Source organism: Calonectris borealis, chromosome 10 (genome assembly GCF_964195595.1).
Source record: "Calonectris borealis chromosome 10, bCalBor7.hap1.2, whole genome shotgun sequence".
Lineage (NCBI taxonomy): Eukaryota > Metazoa > Chordata > Aves > Procellariiformes > Procellariidae > Calonectris > Calonectris borealis.
In genome coordinates, this window is record NC_134321.1 from 18716778 (window position 1) to 18740171 (window position 23394).

The 23394-nt window shown below is 40.0% G+C and overlaps 1 protein-coding gene across 2 annotated transcripts in view; it reads right to left on the minus strand.

Moving 5' to 3' along the window:
- The window catches only part of LOC142086311 (6-phosphofructo-2-kinase/fructose-2,6-bisphosphatase 4), a 36418-nt gene extending 13372 nt beyond the window's left edge, over positions 1 to 23046 (minus strand). Inside the window, exons 1-12 of one of the 2 annotated variants that reach the window (XM_075159237.1) lie at positions 22914 to 23043; positions 15174 to 15290; positions 11403 to 11499; positions 9153 to 9219; positions 7882 to 7956; positions 6930 to 6986; positions 6475 to 6596; positions 4598 to 4805; positions 3864 to 4010; positions 3190 to 3294; positions 1381 to 1510; positions 949 to 1011 (exon numbers count right to left, since the gene is read on the minus strand). In XM_075159237.1, coding sequence (XP_075015338.1) covers positions 949 to 1011; positions 1381 to 1510; positions 3190 to 3294; positions 3864 to 4010; positions 4598 to 4805; positions 6475 to 6596; positions 6930 to 6986; positions 7882 to 7956; positions 9153 to 9219; positions 11403 to 11499; positions 15174 to 15290; positions 22914 to 23022 — 1297 coding nt within the window. In that variant the 5' untranslated portion in view covers positions 23023 to 23043. Of the gene's footprint in view, positions 1 to 948; positions 1012 to 1380; positions 1511 to 3189; positions 3295 to 3863; positions 4011 to 4597; positions 4806 to 6474; positions 6597 to 6929; positions 6987 to 7881; positions 7957 to 9152; positions 9220 to 11402; positions 11500 to 15173; positions 15291 to 22913 lie in introns of both variants that reach the window. The other variant, XM_075159238.1, reaches the window with a different exon arrangement.
- Positions 23047 to 23394: the final 348 nt, after the last annotated feature.

Below are 23394 nucleotides of genomic sequence, written 5' to 3' on the forward strand. Positions count from 1 at the left end.
AACTTTATTTGAAACTTGACAAAAAACAAAGTGTGGGTCTAGACTGCTATTTTTCAAAGCTGACAATCAAAGACAGCTTTGCATTTCCGATTAACAACTCGACTAGCGTTTTTTGGCAATCCATTTCCTGGTAAGCTGTACAGATAGTTCTCTTTGTCTATAACTAATCTTCTGAAGTGTGATGAGATATCAGAAGATACAATTAAGCCATCACTTAAAGAAAATTAACAGCAGGCACATGTTAAGCTGAGGTTAAAACATACACAAAACTTAATTAGCCATCAGCCTAAAACCTAAGAAGTACATGTTGCAACCCATACCCCACACTCTACAAGCTAGCGGCAAATCTCAAAGCCCCTGAGCCAGGCACTGATAACAGCTGCTGACAAACGTATGCCAACAACCACAAACAAGGCAAGTTCATGTGGCTGCGTGAAGGTCCACGACCAAATACTTCAGGAAAAGAGAACAAAGTTATTTATGAGTAAGGGGAACACCCTCTGTAAGATGATAAACCTACATAAATGTAAATTAGCCTGTCTTCTAAAAAGCAATACCCTCAAATACATCAATAAAAATTGAGATCTTGCTGTACCAGACATGTGTAAATGGCATGGGTTTGCCAGAGGAATTAGTCAAATAGCATATGAACTGAGTAGAAAAGAAAACCGTCCACTAGCCGTTACAGCCACTGGTAGTTTCAGGCCTTCACTAATACGTATGTATTTTCTGGCATAACGCAAAACAAACGTAAACCAAAGGACTCACTGATTCTAACAAACCTGTGCAGGCATACGTGCAATGTCAAACCTAATTGTTCAATTCTCTTTTATAGCAAAATAAATTAAAAATGTGTTTTAATTTAAATGCTTCACAAACTTTACTGATGACACAGACGTAAGTAACAGCATAGTCACTCATACATTATATATACTTGATACTACTCACCATAAGCCACCGGGGTTAGCTTTAAGACAGTATGCAGCGGGCACTTCAAGTAAGGCAGCTGTTCTGAGAAATCGAACAACAAATTACATATGAAATACAGATTACAAAAACACTCAGCTTTTCTATTATGTTACAGGCCAACCGCTTAAAAGTCTCTTTATCTGACAGTATATCTGTTTTCTTCCCTAGCATTGCTATTCAAACAGCTGCAGAAAAACAAACATTACAGCCTTTCACGTGAGAAGAAGCTCTATAAAAATCACCTACAAAGTAACATGGGTAGGTCAAATACAAAAAAATTACACTTGCGTACTTGCCTAGCACAACCACTCTCTGATGATCCAAGGAAATTGTTAGAATTCACTGTTTGGAACTTTAATCAGTAAATTTTCAAAAAATAAGACCATTTGTAATGTATCAAGGAAGACTTACCTGCAGGCTTGTCAAGAAAATATGCGAGCAAACAGCGCATGACAGCTTGGTGACATATGACAAGCACATTTTCCTGCCTTTCAAGTTCCATAATTACCGGCTCCAGTCTCTGAACAAGATCTTCATAGGACTGGGCGGGGAGGAGAAATACACAGCACATTAAAAAGGGAAAACTCTTTGAACAGTGTATGTATATACAGTGGATCTTACTTTCATATTACTCATCTTCTAAATGTTATATTAGTGCACAAATACTGTAGTAATAATTTTCCTTAAATTAAGAGCACAGTCCAGGTCTTCCAGACTATCAAAGAACATACATATAACAAAATCTAGCTCCCTCATGGAAAAGCTTTATTAAATTATTTGCTATGATCAAGAATTTCCAGAAAACCCCCAGAATTTAATTCACAGCATCTGCAAATGTACAGGTTAAGTCTTGCACATTATTTTCCACACCTCACCTTCAAAAGCATCTCCCTTCCAAGCAAAACTCTGGGAAGCCCAGCCTCCAGTCAGCATACAAACAGTTCACAAAGCCTGACTTGTTCAGGCTGCCCTTTGAGAACAAACTATGGGCTTGATGAACTGGCCTGGTGATGGCAGCCACCATCCCATCCCATCAAAAGTCACAAAGCAAGGAGGTCGGATTTCTCTTGCAACCTGTCCCGCACAGCACGCGTGCAGTGAATCTGGTGCTGCAGGTAAACAGCAGGGTTTCTGCAGGTGCATGCTTAAGTTAATTTTCACATGCACAGTAAAGACAATACTTCCAAAATGTGTCAAGCATTGCACGTGCGGAGCATGGCACATCACCCAGCAGGGCAGGGAATGACCACAGCAGAAAGCCTTCACCCCGCTCCAAAGGCAGGCACGGGGGCTGCCCGGTTGGAAAGTGGCACTGCTGACCCAGACCTCGGCAAGAGAAACCCAGCGAGGCTGTGCCAACCCCTGCCACTGTTAGATCAACTAACCACCCCAAGGCGACGAAGCGGTTTGAAATGTTTGTCACCATCCTAGAGGATGGCATCAGTTTGAAAAACAAATACTCCTTGTTCAAATGGATTAGGAGAACTTTGCAGCTTAATGAGTGCCTCATTAGTAAGAAAGGGGTCACACCCACAAGAACACAGCTCTTATCACAAGCTGCTCTTAACACAGCGATTACTCTTGACTGCTGAAGAAGGAAGACCTCAGAGCTCCGCTTCCTCAGGACACAAACAGCGGAGCAGCTGGTCCAATTACTCCTCCACCCTGCTGCCCTGAACGCTAAGCCTTTAGCACCCACAGACAGGCCGTGTGACCATCTGGTAATTGCTGCACTGTAATGGGTTTGCTTTAGAAAAGCTGTCAGCAACTTATTTTTCCAGAGGCAAGGAGTTTATTAAGTGAAAGACCAATGTGGCTACAGATTTCCCTAGCGTCTCACCCAGAACTGCATGCAAAACAGCCATTACCTACAGCAGGGATGAATAGAGAAAGGCAATCATGGCAGCATGTTTGCATATGCAATAGTTTGAAGCCTTGCAATAAGTTTTCCTGCTTTATCATTGCAGGACCAGCATACAAACGATGCCCACAAGATCAAAGCGCAATTGTTTTTCTAAATCTATTGTTTTATTTTTCAAGCCTCAAATCAAATTAAATGGTCTGGGCTCAATCCTTGCAAGCTCCTATGTGCTTTCCTCTGGAGAAAGGAATAACCTTTTTTATTAATTTTAAAATTTATTTTTTCCTTCCTAAAGCCAGTATGCATGTATTCCATGAGGCAAGGAAGCCCTTCACCCTAAAAGACAAAAAATAGCATACCTCTCCTTTAGGGTATCTGTATCTGTATTTGTCTTGGTCTCTCAGTGCAAATTCAAGCGGATAATTTTCCTGTATTTCTTCGTATGTCATTTCTTCACATACTCCCTATAGGCAATAAAAATAATGAAAAAGCATGTATTTCCAGCAGTGCAAAAAGCAGATATCAATCTTAAGTAAAACCATATATAAATAACCTTTAACAATTGTATTTTGTTACTCTGACACTTAAAAACAAAGTTGTCACACATGATGAACAGGACACACAGCTGGACTCAGATGTGGTTAGAAGGAATCATTAAATCCCTATATAAGTGAAGTTACATATATGGGCCAGCAAGGTCGCATTTTATCTATTGCACCTGCTTATATATCTTACAGGTGCAGTTGGAAAGTGCCAACCAGCAACCCCCACCTACCAAAATTTCATAGCATCATGACTTCCACAGGGGAATGTTTTACTGAGAAAGACAAACCAAGACTAAATTAATTATGGCAAAATTTAATAAAACGTTTTGTCTTATTAACAGGAATTAATGACAATTTTTCCAGCCTCTAGAACCAGCTTAAATAACTTTCTATCCCATAAAAGGCGTATCATCATTACAAAATTAAATACTTCCTTCATCCCTAGCAAACAAAGCAACTTATTAGACATATAGAAAAGAGGAACTTACTGCATCTATCTCATTCAAAACCTTCCACTGCTCATAAGGCACTCCCAAGGCTTCAGCAGTCTGAATTGTCCTTTTCATCTGGCTGGTCCAAACTTTCAGATCTTTGATATTTTGCTCATTAATAAATTGTGCCAAGCTTTTGGCAAACTGAAAGAAAAACCATGAGACACTGGATGAGGGCTCAGAGCCAACAGACTGTGTTCAGTTTGGAACTAGCTCTAGCTAGGCTCTAGCCTCTGTAAACTCATTATAACTTTTCCAAAAGGCTCTGTCAAAGTTTTTGCTAAGAAATACAACACGTTCCGTTAAGCCAAGAGGGACAGGAGAGGGAAGGAAAGGAGTACAAGGAAGATATAAGTCTTCTGCAGTTCCTATCTTTATCTCCAGGAATTTTCCTTTCAGCTTTAACTTGTCTACCTTCCCAATTATCCACCAAGTCAGGATTTTACAGAAATACAGTTAAAAAATAAAGCTCTCGACAACTGCTTTGTGCTGTAGGATAAAAAGGAATTTCTATCAGAATGACAGACAGCTAAAACAGCACATACCAAATCACAACACACAAAGTCCGTCCATCCAGTTTCCACTACCCACATACACAACTAAAAAAATCCTTCTTAAACACGTTAAGAGGAAAAGGGTATAGAGGAAGAAAGCTGTAATTACACAGCACAAACTGCACACATACTTAGATACACACAAACCCCAGTCACACTTGTTCAAGAGGTACGTACTTCTTTCCCCCTGACAGACAATCCAGGATCTCCTCCTATTCTCCCTTTCAGATTGAGTTCACTTTCTCCATGTCGACAGAGGTAGATTGACCGAGGAGTCACATGGATATTCATGAGGTAGTAGACAATCCGGCTCTGAATGTGATCCATTACTCTGTTCACAAGGTAACTCCTTCCAACATCCATAATTTTAATATAAGAAAGATCCCTTTCACAAGCGAACGAAGACACATGTAAGATTCCACATAGTTTCTATTACCACGTACCACAATCTTCCCACCCTCTCTCTCATTATAAAACAAAGGGGCAACAAGCCAAAGCAATAAACAAACCCTCAATTACCCATGAAATATGCATTAGTCCTAAGAAACGATGCAATACTCCAAAGGTACAGGATGAACTCTATTCCTTTCACACGTAAGCTGCTCACATCACTTTCTTTTCTGTTCCCTTTACTTGCACTCTGTCTCTCAAATCTAGATCCTACTCTTAGAAAAATACAGCCCTCCCACTGAAAGGAAGATTCAGCGGAGTCATTCAACTGTCGTAGCTTCAGTAAGATATCCAGGTATTTTATGATACTAGATACTTCTTTCCAGGTTACTTACTTCCCCCACAGCAAGTATTTGTCTGATTGCACCCAGGGGCCAAAAGGCACTGTCACTATTTCCCCATATCAGTTAACCCTTCCAGAAAAACTACAGCATCAGAAGGACCAGGAACTAGCCTGAAGCAAGACATTTTCTCAACCACTCTATCAACAACTATTTATTAACAGTACTGTAATTTACCCCACCACTACCTTCTCTCACCATCAGACAGATTATCATTTCAATTTTCACTGCTTATCCTTTCTCGTCTGAGCTATAATTTCAGGGTAGCACCTAGTTTAAAGGAGGAAAAAAGTCTAATAAGCTGAAAATAACCACTATTGGTTTCTAGTGATGCATTTGAGACATCACACCACTATAAAACAAGAAAACTTATAATAAAACCAAAGGGAGGTGGTGAGAGGCAAGCATCATCACCTCATCTCTGATACCGTTCTTTGGAGTTAATCATTACTATTTCACCCAGGCACAACCATTAGGTCCATCACAGAAATTACATGCATGAACTGGTCTGATTGAACGAGCTTCACACTGCTTACACTCAATTCCATTAAAATGCAGCTCAGCTTTCTCCATAGCACTGGTCCTGAAACAAACCAGGAGCACCTGGTATGAGTGCAGCTCAAAATCCCATACTGAAATCCTGGATTGTAGCAAGAGAGAAAACAGGTTTCCTCTTCACATGGTTCATCCCTACCTTACTTTCAAGTGTTGAAAGTGAATGAAAAACAGATTAATGCTTTGGTATGAGGGCAAATAATCCGGCTAAGAAAGTTTCTCACAGCCCTGCATCTGCAGGATAATTTGCAAGCACAAATAAATAAATTTAGAAGTCACAATTTTAAGACTGATGTGTTCAAAATTCATCTTAGCCATGTCAACAAATGAAGTTTAGCTTACAAATCACTCAGGTCTCCTCTACATACTAAAAAACCAAGTAACAATCAACCACTACAGCAAGCCTGGAATAATTTCTAAATGCTGGTTCTATCCCAGAAGAATCATACCATTCTCCAAGTGGAAAAATCAGAAAGAATATTGTCCCAGAGTAGACTCGTTAGCCAATTTTCCTCAAGCAAGCAAGTTTCCAGGCTACACCCCCAGAGTCAACTCTCTCTAATTTGCCAAAGGAAAATGCAATGGCTTGCTCAAGCCATTAAAAAAACATGACTAGAAAGCTGTAATCCCCAATATGGGATGCTCCATCCCCTAAGGAAACATCTTAAAATAACCCAGTTGTCATGACAGTATTATTTCATCACTTACTTGTCAAGAGTTTCATCTAACGTCTCATACGAGTTTTTGTAGCACTCTATTCTTTTCATGAAGTCTTCTGTTGCTTCATCATTACTACAATCAACATAGTCAGGACTACCCAGCTTCACTTGCTGTTTAAAATAAAAGCAGGAGAGTAGTACATAAGTTTCTTTCCCTTTTTAATGGAAGTTTAAAGAGATAGGAAGGCGGAGAACAACACAAAAATTTATTTTCTGGAAGTTAATTAAAATACATGTAAAGCAAAAAGAGCTATTCTTCATAGAATTAAACTTCTGAGTTAGGCAGTTAAATGGAAAATAACAGGAAAATAAATGAAAAGCGTTCCATTAACGGGAGCTAATGTTTTTTTGCTATTGGAAGTTCTTACAATGTACTTCTGAAAATACTGAGCTACTTTAAACCTCTTGACTTAAAGCAGTTAAAGCAAACTTTTCTATACTCACCACAATGTTTGCAGCAATGACCTCTGGATCTACACATACTGACTCAACAAAAAAAGTCTTCAGTCCAAAGGGGAAGTCGCGTGTACAGAAGGAAGGAAGAAGGAGGATGCATTAACACACCTCTGGAGACTAACACACACAAGCAGCATGTTGCCCGCTTCCACGCTAACCCCTTTTTAACAGAGCCATGCGTTAAACTTCCCTCCATTTACTCTGAAGGTTTCTCCAGACCCTCTCATCAGCAATTGTTGGCTTACCATTCCCTGAAGCATCATGCTCTATGCTCTTTTCCCCAACAATGCTTGTAAGTGGAAAAATTTTGTAGTGAGAAAAATTTAGGATGGAAGAGGAAGAAATAAATGCAGAGGATGCAAGTTCAGCCACACAAACAGTAACTAATGCTTCTGAAATAATAATTTAGAAGCCTTTCAACTAATGGAATAGCCTCACTTAAAAAGAGGTTTGTGTTTTGCTGTCTCAAAGGTTTATGAAGACACAAGTTTAGAGGAAATGAAAGATTACTGGAGAACAGCTAAATGCAAAACAACTCTGGACAGAAGGCAGAAAGCCACAAAACGTTTTTGGTTTGTACAGAACTAACACAGAATTCCCTATGTAGCAAAAATCTGAATTGCACTAAGAACCATATTTTAAATAGTTCTTGCTGACAGTACACTCAGAACTACAGGTCCAGGATGACAGAATGGAAGCCATAGCATAAAAGAGATCAGCTCCAAACAGTACAAACATTAAAGATGAGAAAAATGAGGAAAATGGGTGACTTTTAATCACAAACAATGCTTGAGAACACAAAATGCATTATTGACTAAACATTTAGGAAGGATGTGGCTTTTGCTAGTGCACTTCTTAACTCGGAGTACAGATAGGCGCAAAACCATCACTGCCTTACTTGTCCAGGCATTAGCTCAGAACTCCTTTGCTTTTGACTCACCTTATATCCATTTTCTTCACAAAATTTGTAAATAGTTTCTCTACGTTCTCGAGTTGTGTTTGTAGCATCAAAGACCTAGGAATAATTACGGGGGGAGAGAGAGAGGAATTTAAAAGGCATCATAGCCTGTGAAAAGCACTGTGTTAGTAACAACAAAAATACGTGTTCAAAGTCCCTCAATGTGAAGGAAAGCAATGAAAACACTTCCCCTTCCCTCTACTCCACTACTTCAACATGCTCAACAGGAAAACAAAAGACATTCCTACTTTACACACGTGATTTTCTAAATACTAAAAAAGAGTAATATTTTGAAAGTACTACTAGCAGAACACTGTACTTGGAAGAAGCAACCAGAATTTAAGCCTAACACATAATACAGGACAGAATTTTCCTCCTGGCCCATATCAGCATTAAATACTAATGCATAGTTTTTTAGTGAACTTATACTACTCAAAAAAAGATGCTGCAATCAATACACTATTCCAAATGCAAGTGTAAAACTCTTAAAGGGCAGAAGATCTTCAAGACTTGTAAATCCTGCCCATGAATTACAAGATATATCCAGCCATTTTTCTAAGAACTTACGTTTAGCTCTGAACATACCAGTGTTTTACCAAAGTACGAAGTTTGCCAAAGTATAAAGTTTACCTCATGTCCCCAGCAGAACATGTAATTATAGTTAATGGTTTTCCCTGATTAGTTAATGCAAACACCAGAGTTGTGTCAGTAGTCTTAAGGAAAACAATCTTACGCAAATTAATGTGAATACGCAATGTCAATAGTTGAACAGCTATGTTTTGCATCCTGTTATTAAATACTCAGCTATGCAGCAATTTGAGTTTCTCCTGCTCTCTTCAGAGATTTCTCGTGTCAGTAACACAACTGCCAAGCAATACCCAGGATGCTTTTCGTTCAGTAAGTCTTTACCTTTCACTTGAAACACTGGACTATCAAATAGAAACACAAGTGCAACCAAAACAACAGATGTGTTTAACAGTACATTATATAACGTGGAGAGAAAGGGGACATTTTCTTTCTTTCTCCTCAGTTAACCCCTCAAATCACAAAGGTGGTTGCTCAATATGGCATCATTGCCCTGAACTTAAGTGCTCCTTTCACTGCAGCAACAAGGCAGATCTAACATACAACTCCCAAAGAAAAAAAATCTGATATACTGAAGAGATATTGGAATTACTCAGGCTGTATATTATCCTGCAGACGCTGTTTTGTAGGGAAGCATCTCAAGAATGTGTCTTCAACAAGAAACTTACAGCCACGTGCCCGTTTTCTTCACTGAGGTACTGTCGGACGTCATTCAGCGCTGCTAAGGCACACTGTCTTAAAAATGAAAGAGAGTAAAACTCAAATGCTAGTTAAAGTCATTTTATTAATGCACTTGTGTGTTAATACAAAGTGCCCTGCAAATGTTAGATAATCTCTCTCAAAAACATGTATTTTTTAATCAGCGCCCCCGACAAAACATGGGAAAAAACAACAGAGGTCAACCAAGCTATACTAAGGAAACGTGGTCATGGCTACCTGCCTAAAAAAAGGCAGCGCTCCTTTGTACAACTGATACAACTATATATCACCACAGAATACCCATCAACTTTGCTGACCAGGATAAACTTTCACTGATCTAAAGTAACATCACTGAATCATCCCTGCAACTATATTCTTTTCCCAATTACCTACTCATAGATACTTGCTTCTTAATTTAATTCTCAAAGAGGGAAAGAATAAATCAACTTAAGGCTTTTATCTTGTGGCCCTAAGTTAAATTGGATAGACAACTATTTTTCAATAATCTACTTCTCTTTTGAACAACGGTGTAAAAATTGCTTACATCAAAAAAATCTGTTAGAGAGTAAAACAAAGTTAGCACCAAGTATTAGGGACAGAGGTGAAAGTAACATCCCATTGTACTCCCCAACCCAATGTAATGAGTACTGGAGACCACTGAGGACACAAACACCAAAAAAACCCACCCCTACATACTTTACATTTGTATTAAATCTGCACAAGAGTAAATTCATTTGCAACTTTCCTGCTTCCCCAGCATTAGTATTATCTTCAAAGTCCATTACGATTTCTAACACATAAATAACACTGCAGGGCAACATTAACATTGTGCACGATTTACTCATTAGTAGAACAAAGCCCCATTTATTTCTGATAAATACAGTCTTTTTGCAGTACCAATATAAAAACCTGTCCATTTCAACAGCCTTTCTATGCATTACTACTCTATTTTGACTTCCAGACTGAAATACATAACTCTTCTCTTACATTTACCATATTCTGCATATTCTGCACAGCTTTATCTTAAAGAAAAATGAAGGTTTTTCAATCCTGACAGTATTTCCACATTGGCATGGTTAATAGATGTCAGGAACTGAGATTCATCAGTCAAGTCTTCACTAAATAAATATAAACCCTCTACTGATTGCTAACTAGGCAGATTAGCTCACACAGCCCATTTCATGTTACGTTCCCCATCATTTAGTCTAACAGGTGACACAGAGGCACATTAAACATTTGGCTCTACCTCTAAGCAAATGATAGGGGCTTGCAAGGCTAATGCACCTCGTATCTACAATTTGGTCCCAAAGGATTAGGAGTTTCTTAGGCAAGTTGTTCTTCTTTGACATTACAATACTCAACTGCTGCTGAAGGGGAAAGGCAAAAGAGAGAGGACAGAGGGACAGCCACAAAAGCCAGTCCAGACAGTAGAAAAGTCCAGACATTTTTTTATTCCTGAGCTGAAGCAATTAAGAACAAAATACTCTGTATTTTAAGTAGCCTAAACAAATCGCATTTCCATTCCTCTAAAATTTGTTCCTTCTCATTTCATACTGCATTCTCTTAAACGGTTTTCCTGAACATACAAAAAAAGACAGAAGCACCTGCATGGTGGCCAAAAAAACAATTTCAGGGAGAGAATAATAGTGTTTCATTCCCTCTCATTTGAATGGATAATGACAAATATGTTCAAAGCACTCCAGGCAAAAAATTCCAGTATGCAAACCAAGAAGAAAAGCAGTTATGTGAGTTTTTTTCTTCCTTATGATCCACACAAAAGCCCTAAAATGGCATTTTAGGAATTAGACAGCAGAAAGAGCCACATCTATTAGCTAATACCTTACAAAAAGGTAAGAAAAATAATAACTATTTGTAAAAACTGCTTTGTTTTGAGTGAAAATATCCTGGAATATCCGCAGGAATAATAGCAGTCACAGCCTACTAAAAGGTGAAAAGGAATCAAGTATTTACCTTCTCTGCATTTTTGATGCTTGAGATGAAACAATTAAGAAAAAAATACTCCAAATTCTAAGTAGCCTAAACAAATCACTTTTCCACTTCCTCTAGAATTTCTTTTCCTTGTCATTTCATACTGCAGTCTCTTAAGGGTCTTCTGGAGCATACAAAGATACAACTTAAAGCAGTCTCTAAGAGCAAATTACACAGGATACCATTTTAATACAATTAGCATTGTGTAGCCAAACACATTCAAAACTTACTTCCTGATTTTCAAGCCTTCTTCATTGTCAGGCAGGAAGAATTCAAAAGATTTATACTTTTTCACCAAATCTCGACGATACTGACCAACATTAAATTCTGCCAAGAAGAAATCAGTATTAGTGGGAATGAACGGTATTCGCATAAAAAGGACAAAAGATATGACAGCTTTGAAACCAAACTACCTGCAAGGATAAAATAATTTAGCATGTATGAAGTCAAAATATCATACCATCTCTTGTGTTTTCAGGGCGTTGTTTGTTTGTTTTTAAATACAAGACAACAACAAATCATGGAAATAGCAAAAGAACATTTGGGCTGTAGGTAGCTTCAATGGAGTCACTTGACCATATTGCTGTGCCTCTGTCTGCCAGCTTGCCTGGACAACAAAAAGAAACTCTTTTCCTCCTTTGCAGGGGTGGTTGGAAGTCTATTTCAGTAGTCTACAAAGGACTACTAATAATCTAGCTTTTTCTTCTGTGTATATGTGCAGTGAAATAATATTCTACAGCACTTCCCAAAACTTTCAGGTCTTATTTAAGCAAGGAAGAGTTCTAAATAGGATTAACCAATCTTGCTTTTGATAAAAAAAACTTAAAATTCAAGTTGTGGAAACATTTTTTCGGAACTTTGCTCAAATATTTCTATTCCTCTTAAGGATCAGAACATACTATTTCAAAACCCTATTCCATCCGTTCCATGTATTTAAAAAAATGCTTAAGTTGTAAAAAAAAAAAAAAAAAAAATCTGCATAAGTACTGAACATAATCTTACTGTGATCTCTTAACAGTGGTCAAAGAAAACTATTCCTTATCTGGGCAAAGGTCTGTAAGGTCTATGGCCATACACGTGTCACAATATCGGTTATGGGATCAGCGCAAGGCAGCTCTGTTTTGCCACACAGCAGACAATGACGCTGTACCCTAATAAACTTCATTCAACAGCTCTTCAGTAGGTCTCTGAAGTACAATTAATGTTTAACTATAGGTTTTCTCTGCTGAACTACAAAGCTTTTTTTTTTTTTTAACATTAGATCAAACTGAAATATTCTGTTCGAGAAGGTGCCAAGGTGTAACTACTTGTCAGACTTCATTTCTGGAAAGAGGAAAAGAAATAATAGACACAATTTCTCAGTTGTAATTAAGAAGAAAAGACATAGGATAAAAGAGCTCAACCATAAGCTACTGTATATAGACTGCTGTTGGGATGGGAGGCAGAGGATAAAGAAATAAATATTGTTTATCTCCCCAAAAGTCAAGTTTTGCTTTAATTCAACAATGTTGATGTAATTTTTTATGGTCAACTGTATGACATGGATTATAGTACAATCCAGTTATTCTGTGTCAGGTTTAATGAGCACTGGCCGTACGGGCTACATGAAAAGGTGGCTTCATTGTAAGAAAAACAGAAGATGCAAGAAGTTCAGATGGCCAGTGTTGTCAGGCAATAGCCCTTTAAAAAAAATCAAAAATAATGAATTTCATAAGAAGTAATAGTTACTGGAAGAGAGTCATGCACAGCAAAGGGAAAAGTGCTATCTAGTGGGACGATCTTTAGCCCTTATTATTAGCATCCACCCCTGTGGAACAGTTTCACAAAGCTAACTGGTATCACAACTACCAAACAGCCAGAACTATTCAAAAAAGCTTCCCAAGGTTCACTATCCAAAAACCATGCCGCAACACAATTCTATTCAGGCATCTAATTGACCTCATGTCCTTCAAAATGCCCAGACAAAAGTACTTTGTATTTTTAACCATTTCACATTCTAAATGATAGAGGATTTTGGAAGGAACAAAAGAAAACACAGAACTGATGGCTGAAATAATTCAACTAACATCAACCCTGGGCCATTTACCTCCACCTTCCGTTCTTGAACTCTCCAGCTTGCCTAATGTATGTTACATGAAATGATGGCATTTATCTTTCCTCTGGTTTACATAATCTCATAATTTCAACCATCTGTCTCAGAGAATAAGAACACTTACTACATTAAGCACACTAATTTTAAGACATTAAGAGCCAAAGGGTAACAGCTGTTAGGGCTACTCGATACTTATCATGTATCAATTCAGTCCCAATCAACTGGACGCATTAGGCAACGTGTCACCTATTCCCTCAGTCAGTCAGGTATTTTAAATTGATTCCAGCTTCAGTAAAATTGCAGCACTGATGACACAAACAACAAGAAGGGTCTGTGGTTTTCCAGAAAATCCCAAGTCACACTTTCTAAAAAGACAAACTATAACCAGCAACCTAGGATGGAAGCTCATATAGCAACTTTATGTTGTATATGAGCAACTTCACATAAAACTAGGCAGCAATGTTGTAATTATTTTTATTAAGCACAGGCACATATATTTTCTGATGTGCTGCTCACAGTAGCCCATGAAACTTTTCCTATAACTGAAGCAGGCCACCCCTACCTATTTTACTGTATTAGGGATATATTCAACCATGCATGATCCAGATGTGGACACTATCTTGTTTGTTGTCCAATACTGGATTTCTGCTTTTCAAAGTTCACATAGTAAAATGCTCAACACAATGACATATGTACATAACATATCTACACACATGTATGTTACACATCAGCTTAGATATAGGCTAATGTATTTAGATTGTTATTCCGCTTCAACCTAATGGATAAAACTGAAGTCCCTAAATATCTGATACTGCTGATCAGAAGGGTGATCCTGTGTGAAAACAGTCAAAACTTAGGTGACAATTTACATCCTGTAAACTCTCATATCAAACAATGTAATATATCCTCCATAACATCTCATCTTAAAAAACGTGTAAGACAAGTTTCTAAGACCTTAGGAAAACACCAACTCCAAAAGCTATACCCTAGAATCCAAAGGCAAGTTTAAATACAGGGCAGAACTCTTCATCTTAATTTCTTAGAGCTACTAGGGAATACATCTCTGAATTCAGAGTCAAAAGTCTACACTTCAGTATGATCTAATACGTTTAATGTTATTTAAACGATTAACGAGTCATAACTATAAAGTTACCATTACTGCACCAGAGACAGAATCACAGAACACTAAACCCATCTTTTTCTCCTAGAGAGAGAGGAGAAGGCAGGGGAGATGGCTGCTCAAATGAACTTAGACCTTGTTTACTTGTCAATCTGGGCCCACAAGATACCACAGGAGCTCAGGAATGAGGTAGGACAGCCAGGTCCTTGGCATAGCCAATCTGAGCTGTCATTTTCCACTCAAAACACACATATAAAGCCCTTAAGAGAGTGATAACAAGTGGCTGCTTCAGTTCCTTGGGCTCTTAATATTCAAAGAGCTGTAACTCATTCCAACAATGCAGTTAAACAAAGAGTTACACAGAGAATTACACACTGCACAAAGTTCACAGAGAAAAGAAGATGGAGAAGTCAGAACTTTAACCCAGAAGTGCTGACTGTTCATCCGCTTGTAAATGAGATTCCCTTTCACCCACATAAAGAAAGGGGAAGGAAGGGAAGAAAAATTAAAAAAGGACAGCTGAAGAACCAAAGTGTTAAGGGACAAGGGCAAAAAGTTTGATTTAGGCACCTGGAGGAACAAGGAGGTAAATGAACAGTCGCCAGAATTTGATTAATTACCATCTAAACAGAACAGAGAGCCTGTGTATGCTATTGCTTAAAAATAAGTTAACAAAGCAGAAGGATTGAAAGTAGTTAAAACTGGGCAACAAAATTACTGGAAATTAAATTTATAAAACATCTAACATCAGCCCTGTCCTTCTGATGTAAACAAAAGTAAATGCATCACCTTTTGTAGGCACTCCAATCCAATTTAAATAGCGTGTCAGCTTCTTCGAGATGTAGGTTTTTCCTCTTGCTGGGAGACCCACCATGACAATCAGAGTAGGACAATTGGTCATACATACTGAAACAGAAAAACAGAAAACTAGGATTTACCATTAACATTCCCACAAAGCAAAGGCTTATATTGCAGTGGAAAATTACAATCCATGTGCTCTCTGAGGAAGTGACTGTTCAAGCAGCTCATGCACTGTGTCCCACTATTTCAGGGGGTTTCTTCAGGAGTACGGTGGACCTAACCAGGTCTCTTATGCTGTGCTAAATTTTGGAAGGGCAAGTCAGTGGTAGTGCAATGCTGGACACGTGAGTTGTACACAGGCAGAAGACAAGAAACCTATGTATTTGCATACATGTTTTAAGACATACGAAAACGATACCAAAAAAAGGACACTGACATCTTACACCCCAATGTACCTCAGTTCAGTGCTTGCATTGAAAGGAAACAGCAAGGTGTACACAATTTTTAGATAATTTTTAAATCTTTAAGACAAGACCTCAACACTGCTCAACCTTTTCTTGGTTTTGAGTGAAACAAGCATGACAGATGCAGCTTAACACATTATAGTATGACATGGTACTATTTATTATTTCTCCTTTAAATTATTACGAACACAAAAATCTCTCTTGAAACAGTGCCCATTTTGACTGTTCTTCAATGGTTACTAGGAATAAAGCACAAGTATTCTACGCCATCAAGTACAATAATCTGATATACAGATATAAGTACAGAAATACTCTTAATCAAAGGCAGAGCATTTAATTAAAAAAAACACTGTAGGAAGTTAAAGGAGTTATACGTATAAACTGAAAACCTTGAGGCATTCCTTTCAAATGACAAGTTTTTGAACATTTTAATGGCACAAAACTATGGATACCTTGCATGAATCTATCACAGCTACAAGGAACTGCCTAAAAAGAAAAAAGATATTAAAGTGGTGCAAAGATACCACCAGCTCCCTCCACCCCCTATTTCCAAGGGAATTAGTTTCTATACAATCCACATGTGCATCAATTTCCTCAGTGTCTTGATAGAGGAGGAGTCAATTCGCTCCGAAAAACTAAATCTCAGCATTACGCCGTAAGGCATAACTAAACTGTTGTACAAAGCACTATAATTGCCCGAGATTCCCAAACCTTGGATTGACAAAGTCCCATCCCACAAAGTCACTTGCACGAATCTGAAACAGCTACTCCGCATGGTAAATCCATCAAAAAAGAACAAACAGATTAGCAAAGACAAATGCATTTTCTTAAAATGCACGAACAAAACCCAAACCCACTAAAAATACAGCACTTTTCACAAGAGAGAGCAGGCAAAACCGTACCTAACCTCAAACCCATGAAACAATCCACTACTCCATGTAATGAAAGTTATAGGGAACTGAATGCAAACCAAAACAGATCCATCCAAACATGTCCATGTCTCCAGAAGGACATTGATAAAAGCCCTCAGAGTAGGCTCCTCCATGCAGAAGCGTATAAACAAGGAGGATGATGTTTTCTTGTCCCTCTTCCTCTTCGTCCTAAGTTCAGGCCTGTGAATCCCAACTCCAAGAGAAGAAAGGCTCAGGAGAAACAAAGTCTATGAAGTGTAAAGAGTACAATGCTTACTAAGCTTAACAGCTTTGCTTCTGGTTTTAAGGACAGTAAAATAAAACATTGAGACGAGAAAAATCCCTGAGCCCCTAGAAATTTTAAGAGAAGACTTTGTTCTTCAAAGCCAATCTGAAAGGTTCTTCATCTGAAATATGCAGCTTGAGTTTTAAATAATTTTTCCAGTGTAAGCAGCGAAATAAGAGTTGTAAAAACAAAGACAAACCAGGACCTGTACAGAAAGGCTCTGTACACTGCCTCAGGTCCACTTGCTCTGCAAGGAACCTGTGCTAAGCGAAACAAGCTTTTCTACCCATTCTGAACAGAATTTACCAACTAACATTATACCTAGATCACCACATTTTTTTTTTCCCCTGGGATGAGCTATACAAATTTAGCCTTCTCACAGAATATTTGTCTTTTGGTAATGTAATGATAAACCTATACTGGAGCAAAACTCCACTTTGCAAAACTAAGGGCTAGGAAGCTACAGCGAAGAAACCTGCAACCCGCTTAAATGGTTACTTCACAGATTACACCGACGACCACTCTCTAAACTAAGTCCTACCGCCATCATCGGTTTGTAACAGATCAAACAACATGCAAGACGGACATTTCCTCCCATTGCCAAGCAGTCAGTGTGCAAGTCTGGCATCACGTGCATTTTTACACAAATTTCCTCAAAGAAAGTACAAAAACTAGCAAAATTGCCTTTATTACAGCCCTATGCGTACAGTTTAACATGCTTGCCTAACCTGTTACTCTGCTCCCTCTGTGCACCGCTGTTTAGTGTGCGACCATATAGCAGAAACCAAGGGAATTATCTGCTGATCCCAATCAAACAAGTTGCAATCCTATTCTGATTAGGTGCCAGGCTGACCAGAGAGAGCTCTTCTTCCTTAAAGGCAGATATCAGTAAAACAGATGCCCTGCACACCAGGAGGAATACGACTGATTCCAATGACCTTAAATACTCTGCTTTTACATAATGCCCTAGCCCTGTAAACACCACTACACAGTACATGGTGCTACAGCAAATACCACCCATTAGTGCTTATCTTCAACAAGAGGATGCCAGTTCGCAATCTAAAATTCAGGACACTAAAAAATGTTTGGTGTTCCGGTTTAGATGGCCAACAGTGTTTGCGGTCTAATACGGCTTACACAGGTGGCACTTTGCGACAAGCGCACCTATGCATTCGGAGGTAGAAGTCAAAGGCACATTTGCTGGCCAAAACAGCAGATGGTAACAGCTAAATGACAGGACTGAAAATAAAAGCACACAAAGCAACTATTTTTTCTGTACCTCAGTGTAGCGTTCTCAACAACACACATAAGACTCAGCACAGCAAACACAGGTTTTTGTTTTCTTCCTTACAATCCAGTGCCATTAACAAGGCTTAATTTTGCTCATTAGCTCAGTAAAGAAAGTCAAGACTAAACCAAAATGCAAAGTTCTGAGGATATATCAAACACTCCGAAGTTAAAAGTAATTTAATTTTCTTCCACTTTATCTGAACCACAACTTTCTCAACAAGATGTTGCCAACACTCACTCTAAGTGGGGAGGAACATTCATTCCAATGACAGTATTTAAAATGTCAGTGTCTCAAGACTTACACCTTCCTTTGAAGAAATGTAAGCAATTTTGACATGTGGATGTGAACAAAAAAAACAAACAAAACACAAGTTACACATATCTAACTCCTGGAATAAAAAAGCTTCTTTAGTTTAATATTTTCCCAATGGCACAATGCTCAATTCCCCTTTTCACAGCACCTCACCATCATTCACTTTAGAAGAAAAACAATTTGCAGCACAAAACTAGTTATATTGGTGCAAGTTGCAGCCAAGGCAGACTCCTAAGCGCAGCTTTCTCTCAACTCCTTATCGCTGGATTGTCTGGTTTACCTCCAGAAATCTCTCTACACAATCTAGTCTCGAGAAAACAAACTCATTTTTTAATACTGCTTCACATGTGTAACTCCTAAGGGTTTCCGACAGCCCCGACCTGTGGGTGTGCTATCAACACTAATTCTGCTAGAGGACCATACACATTCAGAACAGCAAAACAAAACTTACAGGGTTGTATGCCATCATTTGCTAAAGATGCTCTATGACTTCACTCTGTTTTTTTCTTTAAAATAGATGTTTGTAATATATGCATGTAAGATTGCATGTTTATAAACAGCAGCATCAAAAAGAAATTTATATCACATCCCCTTGCTTACAGGGAACATGCAAAAAAATGCCCAAAATGCCAATCAGTGAAGGAAAATGGCCAAGTGATGAAGCGCATTAAAATCAAGTATTGCAATTTAAGCAAAGTCATTATCCCAGTTAAAAATTTCTTATATACTACTGAAAAAAACAGCAAGTTGCAGGTCAGAATAGAATTATGACTGCCTACCCTTCTAAAGTTTAAGACTTAACAGTCAAGGAAAGAAGAAACTACATGTTCATTTCTTGCCTCTTAGACTCTATTGTGAAATAATGCAAGATGCAGAAGGTGGTTATGAAACCAAACTGGGACACTGAACAACCTAGATCAGCTATGCAGCATTTCATCAGCCCTCAAAACTCACATGATCTTGTGAAATCAGAGACAAGAGTTCGTATTTTTCAAGTTCACCTACTACCTAACATACTATCAGCTGTCCCCTCCTTTCACCCAAAATGAGATTTTGTTTCTTCCTTATCTGTGTTAAATTATTAAGTCAACTTTTAAAGTCAGATGCTTTTTGTATCAAGCTGCTACAGTTAGCCATCTGAAGTTTACGAAGGATTCCTGCCATTTCTGCGGCCTTCGACTCAAGGCCCATTCTCCGAAATCACTGTACTATTTAGAGGCCCATACACAAATATCTTTAAATATAAGCCAACACAACCACCCTTCCATATAAGGTCAGCCATACATGTTTTCCCCTATCACTTATCCAATTTAAGTATTGCTAAGCCATTTTTTCCTGTTGATCAAGATGACAATCGGTCACCCTTCTTCGCATCCTGCAGGGACGAGTTCCCCATCCTGCTCCTATACCTGAAAAAGTCCATCATCTTCTAATTTGTCTCTCCTCTTTTTGTCCAGATCACCAGTTTCTAACATCACTTTGGTACAAGGGATTCAGAATTCATATTTGTCCTCTAGCCAGCCTCGTGCCACCAGCTGCTCCTAGCAGCTCTGCCATCCACTTGTTCAGGGTTACCATTCGCTTCCTATGGCTTTGATGCCAACAGCGATGGCTCCATCGTACATCCTGATCCAGAGGCTATAGCTGGGTGTTGTCCTTACCTCAATTCACTCTCTCCATCTTCAGTTCCTAGGGTTGGGAGTACAAATACACATAAGCAGTGTGAGCTCAAAGGGTAGAGTTCTTTAGAGCAAAGATAATCTTCATCTGATACTTTTTTTTTGGGGACCTGATGTACATTCATACTGCTGTATGAACAGCAAATAAAAATTATTAGAATGACTAAATTCCAGCAGCTTTAACTTTAAACTCCAGTAGCCATTAACTGTAGTAGGGGGAAAAAAATGTTTAGCCACAGGAAGTTCACTGTTTATCTCTCACTCTATAAACATCCTCTGCTAGGCTCTCAAAAAAACTTTCACTATAGCATACTTTGCTATTTATTTTTTATGTCCATATTTGTAGCTCATTGCTTGATTCATAGAGCTTGAAGCAATGTGACATCTGATGCCAAGAGTAGCTTTAGTGCAACCTATTTACAGACAAAACCTTTCACAAAAGACCACAAAAGGTAAGTGGTAGTTATTAATAAAAATGTGCACTTCTACCGCCTACAAGTCTTACTTTGAAAGGTCATTTAGAAGAGTTACCTTCGTTTTACTGGTCTCACCAGCTGTAAAAGCTCAGTCTGTTCAGTAGGCTGCACGCAGCCAAAACTCCTCCTTGAAGGCCTCGTAATGCAGACTAAAAGAACTAGCTCTTCAAAGCCCCGTGACAGCTAAACCCTGGCACAGCTAGCCAGATTTCTTCTTCCCCAGATAATTACAGTTGCTACAACTTCTAGAAAATCACACTAAAACCACCTAGCACAGGTAAGTCCCTTCTGAAGATGGATCTGCCGACTCCTCAACTGGAAGTGTGCATGATTCTGGTCACCCAACTTCTAGAAAGATGAAGTAAGACTAAAAGTAGTGCAGATAAAGGTCATCAGCATGAATGAGGAAATAAAAAACCCAACCAAAGGAGACCGAAAGAGCTCATCTTGCTTAGCCTAGAAATTCAGAAGACATCAGAGTGACTAGCTTCACTGCTTCCACTGGAAAGCTACTCTTGAGGACAAGAAATCCATTTCCAACTTGAGCTTGTATTTTTTGAACAGTAATGTTTAACACAGTTACCTGTAAAAGCAGAGAACTGAAACCGGTCAACCCAACACTGCCCCACGTCACCCCGCCTGGGCAGTCCATCCTGAGCTGCCACGGCATGGCTACAGGGCCCGCAGGTCACGCTGCCTCATCAGAACACGGGGCGAGGCACGATACGTGGAAATCTGAGGATAAAGGACTCTGCAGCCGCTTTGCACGGGAAAAATTACAAAGCTTTCTCAGTTTGCTGAAAGAAGATAGATGGTTTTATCAAGAAAGAGTAAGTTCTGCTCCTCTCTAGGCTGTTTGTAATTCTTATGTATCACAAATGACTGTAGACATATTACGTGTATACTGCAAGAGCAAACATGTGCAGAAGCATTTAAAAAAAAATTCCAAATCTGGGTTGTTTGGTTTGGGGTTTTTTTTTTTTAGCAAAAAGGGTTCTCAGTTATAAGGGGTCTTGGGCATCAAAAATCATAGAATCCTACAAAAAAAAGATATGTAAAAAAAAATCTTTTAAAGTTAGTTTATAGTCAAGAGAAGCTAAATAATTCTGTTAAGACGACTCCGTATGTCACCAGATTACGTGACCAATATGCAATTTTGTTCTTGTGGGGTTTTTTTTGTAAAAGTGTCTGTGTCAAAGCTGTAACAAATTTTATTTTGTTTGGAAAAGAGATGCCATGTTAAGGCCAAAATGAAGCATTCTCTTTAGTGTGTTTACAAAAGCAATTATACACACTTTCTGACCCTTTTCCTATTTGAGCATTCACCTCCTTTTAACACCTATTTTTCAGATGCTGGAGTAATTCAGTTCACACAGAAACACACGCCTGCTTCCTAGCAGAAACCAAGAAAGTTTGGGCTTTTTTTTACCAGGGCTGGACCACAGCAACACCAGAGCCGAGAGGCTGCAGCCCATGGAGGCCTGCCATACCAGCAGAGCCCTCAGCTCTTTCTGTCAGCGCAGCCTCTTTGCATGACAAATAAAAGCAATTCCACACGACAAAGCCCCTTTTGTCTGCAAAACTGCCCTGTACTGATCCTCAGTTATTTAAGTAAGGAGAAAAAAAAAAAAACGAAGGAAAAAAAAAAAACCCGGGAGGCAAAGTTTGTTAATAAACTATGGTTTACAAACGCCACAGCCAAAGTCTTTACAGGCTGATGACTTTGTTGGCTGCACCTCAAAATAAGGAAAGTCATTAACTCATACAACAGATGGCCTGATACAGCATTGGCCTTAAAATAAAAAAAACCAAAAATACAGTGACATTTTTAGGCCTCTCTTCAAGAGGAATCTACTGAATATAAAGGCTGCTTGGAACCAGAACGTTTAAAAAAAAAAAAAAAAACAAAAACAAAAAAACAACCAAAATCAAAAAACCACCACAAGCAACTAGAAAAGATACTCTTCCCAGCCAAGCTTTGTTGCCTTCCGTTGGGCACAGATCCAGCAGCTTCGGGGTTTTCTGCCTTCCCCAGCGTTTCAGGCGTTAAAGCCCAGGCACGGGGCTCGGTCTCGGGGGGGGACAGTAACGGCGGCGGAGCCCTCCCGGCTCCGGTCCCTCACGACCCGACCCCGCTGAGGCCGAATCACCCCCGGAAGGGGCTCCGCGGGGCCCGGCTTACCCGCTGCGGCCCAACCGAGGAGGAGGAGCGGCCGCCCGGGGGTCCCGCTGACAGCTGCCACCCGCCGGGGCTCCGACAGCGCGGCCCGGGCAGACCCCCCCTCCCTCCCCGCCGCCACCCCGCTCACCGCCGCGCTGGGCGCTGTGCCCCGCCGGCAGCCCGTTATCGTAGGGCTCCCACGTCTTCTGCAGCGGGTTCTGCGTGAGCTCCCGCGCCGGCGACGCCGCCGCCGCCATCCTCGCCCGCCTCCCGGCTCCCACTGCAGTGGCGGCGGGCGGGGCGGCACCGCCCCTCAGCTCGGCGGGGGCGAGGCCGCACCGCCCCCTGAGGCGCGGCAAGCAGCAGCCCCGCGGCCGCCCTGAGGGAAGCCGCGGCCCGGCGCCGCCCGCAGGACCCCGCTGCGGCGGCTGCCTCAGCCCATCGGGGCCCTCAGGCCGGAGCGGCTCCTCACGGGGCTCCCTGCCCCGCAGCGGGAGGACCGAGGCCGGGGCAGCGCTGGGCCCCGGCGGCGCCCCTGCTCCCTCACGGGAGGGGCTTCGCGCAGCCCGCCCCGGCCCCAGGCCCCACGGGGGCAGCGGCCCGGCGGGCTGAGGCCGCGTCAGGCAGTT